The following is a 5000-nucleotide window of genomic DNA, read 5'->3' on the forward strand; positions in this document are numbered from 1 at the left end:
AGGAGGAAGAGGAGGCATGATAAAAGAATGAGGAAGAGGAAGACTTTATGGGTAGAGAGAAGAGGAGGAGGAGGAGGAGGAGGGAAGGCATGATGGAGGAGAAGGAGGAGGGAAGAAAATTAAGAAGGATTTGATCATTGAAGAAAAGGTGACGACTTTTTAAATTCTTTGTTTGTGTGTTTGTGTGTTCGTTTAGATATTTGTTCATGGTCATGTTTTAAAATCTTCTTGTTTTTTTTCTTATTTGCATTGCTGTGGTGTGTGTGTGTGTGTGTGTGTGTGTGTGTGTGTGTGTGTGTGTGTGTGTGTGTGTGTGTGTGTGTGTGTGTGTGTGTGTAATTTAAGCTTTGTGTGTTATTATTATTATTACTATTATTGTTATTATTCTTGTAGTTGTTATTGCTGTTGTTTATGTTTTTGTTGCATCTTGCTTTATTTTTGTGGCTGTTTGAAAGTGTTGCTTTTTTCCCATTCTGTGTTTTTTGTGTATTTTTGAAGGTAAAGATGACCAGCCAGGGGGTCCCAGCCTGTGTGTGGTGAGTCACTCCCTCACTGTCTGACAAGCTCCCTCATTACTTTGTTTTTCTATCTTTCTTTTTTAATACAAGAGGAAAGCTGGCTATGGGCAAAAAAAATTTTAAAAAGGCCTACTTGATTGCCAGTCCTCCTAACCTCTTTAGTACCTTGACACATTTTCATATTCTGGTGACTATTTGGTGATTGTATACAACTTCAGAAACTCATGTGGGGGATTGAAATAGTGAAGACTGTGGCCATTAATCATGTGACCTTCATAGACCCTTGCTAATGTCAGTAAAATGGTCTAATGGTACACAAATGTCAAGGTAAAAATATGTCCCAGTACTGAAGGGGTTAATTGAGTGAGTGTGAGTGAGTCAGTGTGTAATGGTGCACCTGAGGATGGTACAGCATTGCACCAGCCATCTAAGCACCACTGTAGATGTTGTAGTGAAGCGGTGGGGACTCACGAGGCACAGGTTGAGAGGCCCTGGCACTGGTGGAGAGGACAGTGGTGGTGTTGATGGGAGGGAACATTGGGAACAGTGTGCTGGGAATGTGTCATTAATGTTTTGCTCCCTGTGTACCTGTGTCCCCTCACCTCCACATGCCTATACCCTCCCCTCCCTGTCCCCTCACCTCACCTCCCCCACCCTCACCCCTCACCTCCCCTCCACAGAGAAGGCGTGGGTGTGTGACGGGCAGCGTCAGTGCAGCGACGGCAGTGACGAGGTTGGCTGCTGCGGGGCGGGGCAGGTGCTGTGTGTGTCCTCCGGGAACTGTGTGGACACCGCTGCCCAGTGCTCAGGGGCGGCTCGGCGGCCCTGCCCCGATGCCCCGGACCTGGCCCTGTGCTCCACTTGGGTGACGGCACCGCCAGAGCCCCCTGGTGCCGGGGGTGGGCGGGCACCATACATAGTGGGTGTGGTGGCGTCGGTGGTGGTGCTGGCGGGGGTGGCGGCGCTGCTGGTGTACTACCGCCGCCGCCCCGCCTACTGGAGGACCATGAGCTGGAGCCCCACCCTAAGCCTGGCCCTGCCCCCCAGGCCCTGGCCCCAGTCCCGTCCCGCCAGTACCGCCTGGTGATGACCTCCTGGGGCAAGTCCTACGCCCCCATGGTAGGCCCCGAGGGTGCTGGTGGGGAGGCGCGCCAGCCACTGGGTGGTGGGGCGGGACAAGTGTGCCGGGTGGTGCCAGGGGCGGGAGAGGCGCGGGGCGGCGTGTACGAGGCAGCCCCGGCCACTGGGGCGTCCTCCTCCTCCTCCTCCATGACACACTATCCCAGAGAGACCCTCAACCCCCCTCCCACCCCTGTGGCGGAGGGGCGGGGGGTGCGGTGTCCCGAGCACCACTGCTGCTACAACCCCCACCACGCTCCACCCTCCACCCTCCACTCCTACCGCCACTACAAGACCCGGAACCGCCCTCCGCCCCCCACCCCCTGCTCCACCGACGTGTGCGACTCCGACGTGTACTCCAGTGCACTCTCTCCCCGGCCCCGCTGCTACACCCCCTCGCCCCCACACACTACCACTCCTCACCCCCATGACAGACTACGACTCAGATCCCCACCCACCCCGCCCACCCCTCAGATGCCATACATGTGTGAGCTGGCCTCCTGCAGACCCCCACCACCTCCTGCCCCCTCACCCTCCACTGAGAGGTCCTTCTGCAACCGTGCTCCCTCTCCCCCCCCTCCCTCACCCATCACCTCAGACTAACACCACCACCACCACCACCACCACCACCATTATTATTGTTTTACATTGTTATTTCATTTTGTATTCCATTTTTTATACTTTTATATTCTCCGTTATTTGTTTGTTTCTTCCGTTTTATTGTTTCCTTCCTTCTTCTTTCATTTTTTTATTTCCTCCCTTTTCTTCTTCCCTCCCTTCTTCCTCTCCCTTCTTGTTTCCATTGTTTAATTTCTCTTATTCTGTTTTTCATCTGTTTATCATTTTATTTGTTTCCATTTTTTTATATCAATATTTACTTTGTTTTATTGTTATTATTATTTTTACTATTATCACCACCACAACCACCACAACCACCACCACCACCACCACCACTACCACCAACCCTTGTTCCTGTCCATTTTATACACACACACACACACACACACACACACACACACACACACACACACACACACACACACACACACACACACACACACACACACACACACACACACACACACACCCAGGGGTCTATATATATGCATAGTGTGTCTGTCTGTATATATGTATCTATCTTTATATATATGTAAAGTACAAAGCATTTTATAATATGTTAACTCTTGCATCTTGACACCTGAGGGAGAGGAAATTGACGAGAAAATGTGTCGCTGTTTTTCTTTCTTTTTTCTTTTTTCTTTCTTTTTTTTATATATTCTGCCTCTTGTTTGTTTTCTTTGTTGTTTGTTTCTCTTTTTCTCTTTTTTTCTCTTTCTCTCATTATTCTTGTTTTCTTTTCTCTCCTCGTTTTTCTCTTATGGTTTTGTTCTGTCTAATGTTAATCTGCTACTACTACTACTACTACTACTACTACTACTACTACTACTACTACTACTACTACTACTAGAGAGGCAGAATTAAGGGAAAAAAAGGAAGAAAAACGACCATTTTAATTTCCTCCTCATTGAAGACTTTACTTAAAATTCTGATCCACGTCACACTGTCTTGCCTTTGTTAATGTGATAGCCAGATGCCTCCCTGGAAACCCTCCCCCCCTCCTCCTTTTTAAATATCCCCTTCCTGTCTCCCTTCTCCTTTCCTCCTCCTCCTCCTCCTCCTCCTCCTCCTCCTCCTCCTCCTCCTCCTCCTCCTTTTTCTTCTCTTTTTTTTCCTCTTTTTCTTTCTTGTTCTTTTTGTTCTTGTTCATTTTCTTCGTCTTCTTCTCCTCCTCCTCCTCCTCCTCCTCCTCCTCCTCCTCCTCCTCCTCCTCCTCCTCCTCCTCCTCCTCCTCCTCCTCCTCCTCCTCCTCCTCCTCCTTTTTCCCTCTTCTCTCTTCTCTCTTCCTTCCTGTCTTCCCTCTTTCTCAACCCTCTTTCCTCTCTCTTCTTCCTCCTCCCCTCTTCCCTCCCCTCCCCTTCCCTCCCCCCCTTCCCTCTCTAACCTCGCCTAACCTAACCTAATCTAATATTAATTCAGTTTTTTTTTTTTTTTTATTTAGTCAATTTTATGGGCATTTTAATTCTCCCTTTCTTCTTCCTCCCTTTGTTATTCTCTTCCTTCCTTCTTCCTTCTTTCTTCCTTCTCTTCCTTTCTCATTATTTTCTCCCTTTTGTCCTCTTTCTTCTTCTTTCTCTCTCTTTTCCTCCTTTTCTTCTTTTTGTTTTCTTTCTCTTTCTTCCTTCTCCTTTCTCCTTTCTTCCTCCCTTTCTGTTTTTCTCTCCTTTTTTCTCTCTCTCTCCTTTTCTCTCTTTCCTCCCTTCTTCATTTTCTTTTTCTCTCTCTTCTGTTTTCTCCCTTTCTCCTTTCTTTCCATTTTTATCTCTCTTTCTTCCTCTCTTTCCTCTTCTTCCTCCTTTCTCTCTCTCCTCCTTTTGTTTCCTTTTCTCCTTTTTCTTCCTTTTGTTTCTTATTTCCTTTTTTTCTCTTCTCTTCCTCCTTTTCTCTCCCTTCCTCTTCCTCCTCCTTTTCTCTCCCTTTCTTCTTCCTCCTTTTTTCTCTCTCTCTCTCTTCTCTTCCTCTTCCTTTTCTCTCTCTCTCTCTTCCTCTTCCTTTCTCTCCTCCTCCTCCTCCTCCTCCTCCTCCTCCTCCTCCTCCTCCTCCTCCTCCTCCTCCTGCCCCCCCCCAAATCACCTAATTTTCTCAATAATAATGTTTTAATACGATTTTTTAAGAAGACAATACCAAGAGTGTCTTAGAGAGAGAGAGAGAGAGAGAGAGAGAGAGAGAATAATAGTAGATTGTTTGTATTTTATTTGTTTTTGAGATGAATGATAAAAAAAATAGCAAAAATAAATAAATAGAAAAATAAAATAAAAATAAGTGTTTTTTAAATGACGAAGTGATAAAAAATTACAAAAAAATGACGATAACGATGAAAAATAATGATGAGAAAATGATGAGAAAAAAAAATGGAAAATGATGATGATAATGATGAAAAATAATGAAAATGATGAATAGTAATAATGAAAAATGATGATGATATTGATAAATGATGAAAATAATGATGATAATGAAAGATATTGGATAATAATGATGAAAAATTATGAAAGTAAGAACCAAAAGATGAAAAATAATGATAATAATGATAAAAAAGTGAAAAACAATGATAATAATGATGAAAAATAATCAAAATAATGACAAAAAAAGAAATAAATGATAAATAATGATGAAAAAATTATAAATAATGATGAAAAACAATGACAAATAATGAAAAAATGATGAATAATAGTGATGACATACAGTGACCCATTCTGTAATGTAAACACACACCCTCACCACAATTTTTTATATACGTAGGGAATA

General features: G+C 44.6%; 1 protein-coding gene across 1 annotated transcript in view; it reads left to right on the top strand.

Annotated features, from left to right (window-relative positions):
* Positions 1 to 2273, top strand: part of LOC123509467 (low-density lipoprotein receptor-related protein 6-like) — an 18857-nt gene extending 16584 nt beyond the window's left edge. Inside the window, 4 exon segments of the mRNA XM_045263759.1 lie at positions 1199 to 1507; positions 1510 to 2057; positions 2059 to 2092; positions 2095 to 2273. Of these exon segments, the coding sequence (XP_045119694.1) occupies positions 1199 to 1507; positions 1510 to 2057; positions 2059 to 2092; positions 2095 to 2240 (1037 nt within the window). The 3' untranslated portion in view covers positions 2241 to 2273.
* The last annotated feature ends 2727 nt before the right edge of the window (positions 2274 to 5000 follow it).

Source organism: Portunus trituberculatus, chromosome 3 (genome assembly GCF_017591435.1).
Source record: "Portunus trituberculatus isolate SZX2019 chromosome 3, ASM1759143v1, whole genome shotgun sequence".
Classification (NCBI taxonomy): Eukaryota; Metazoa; Arthropoda; class Malacostraca; order Decapoda; family Portunidae; genus Portunus; species Portunus trituberculatus.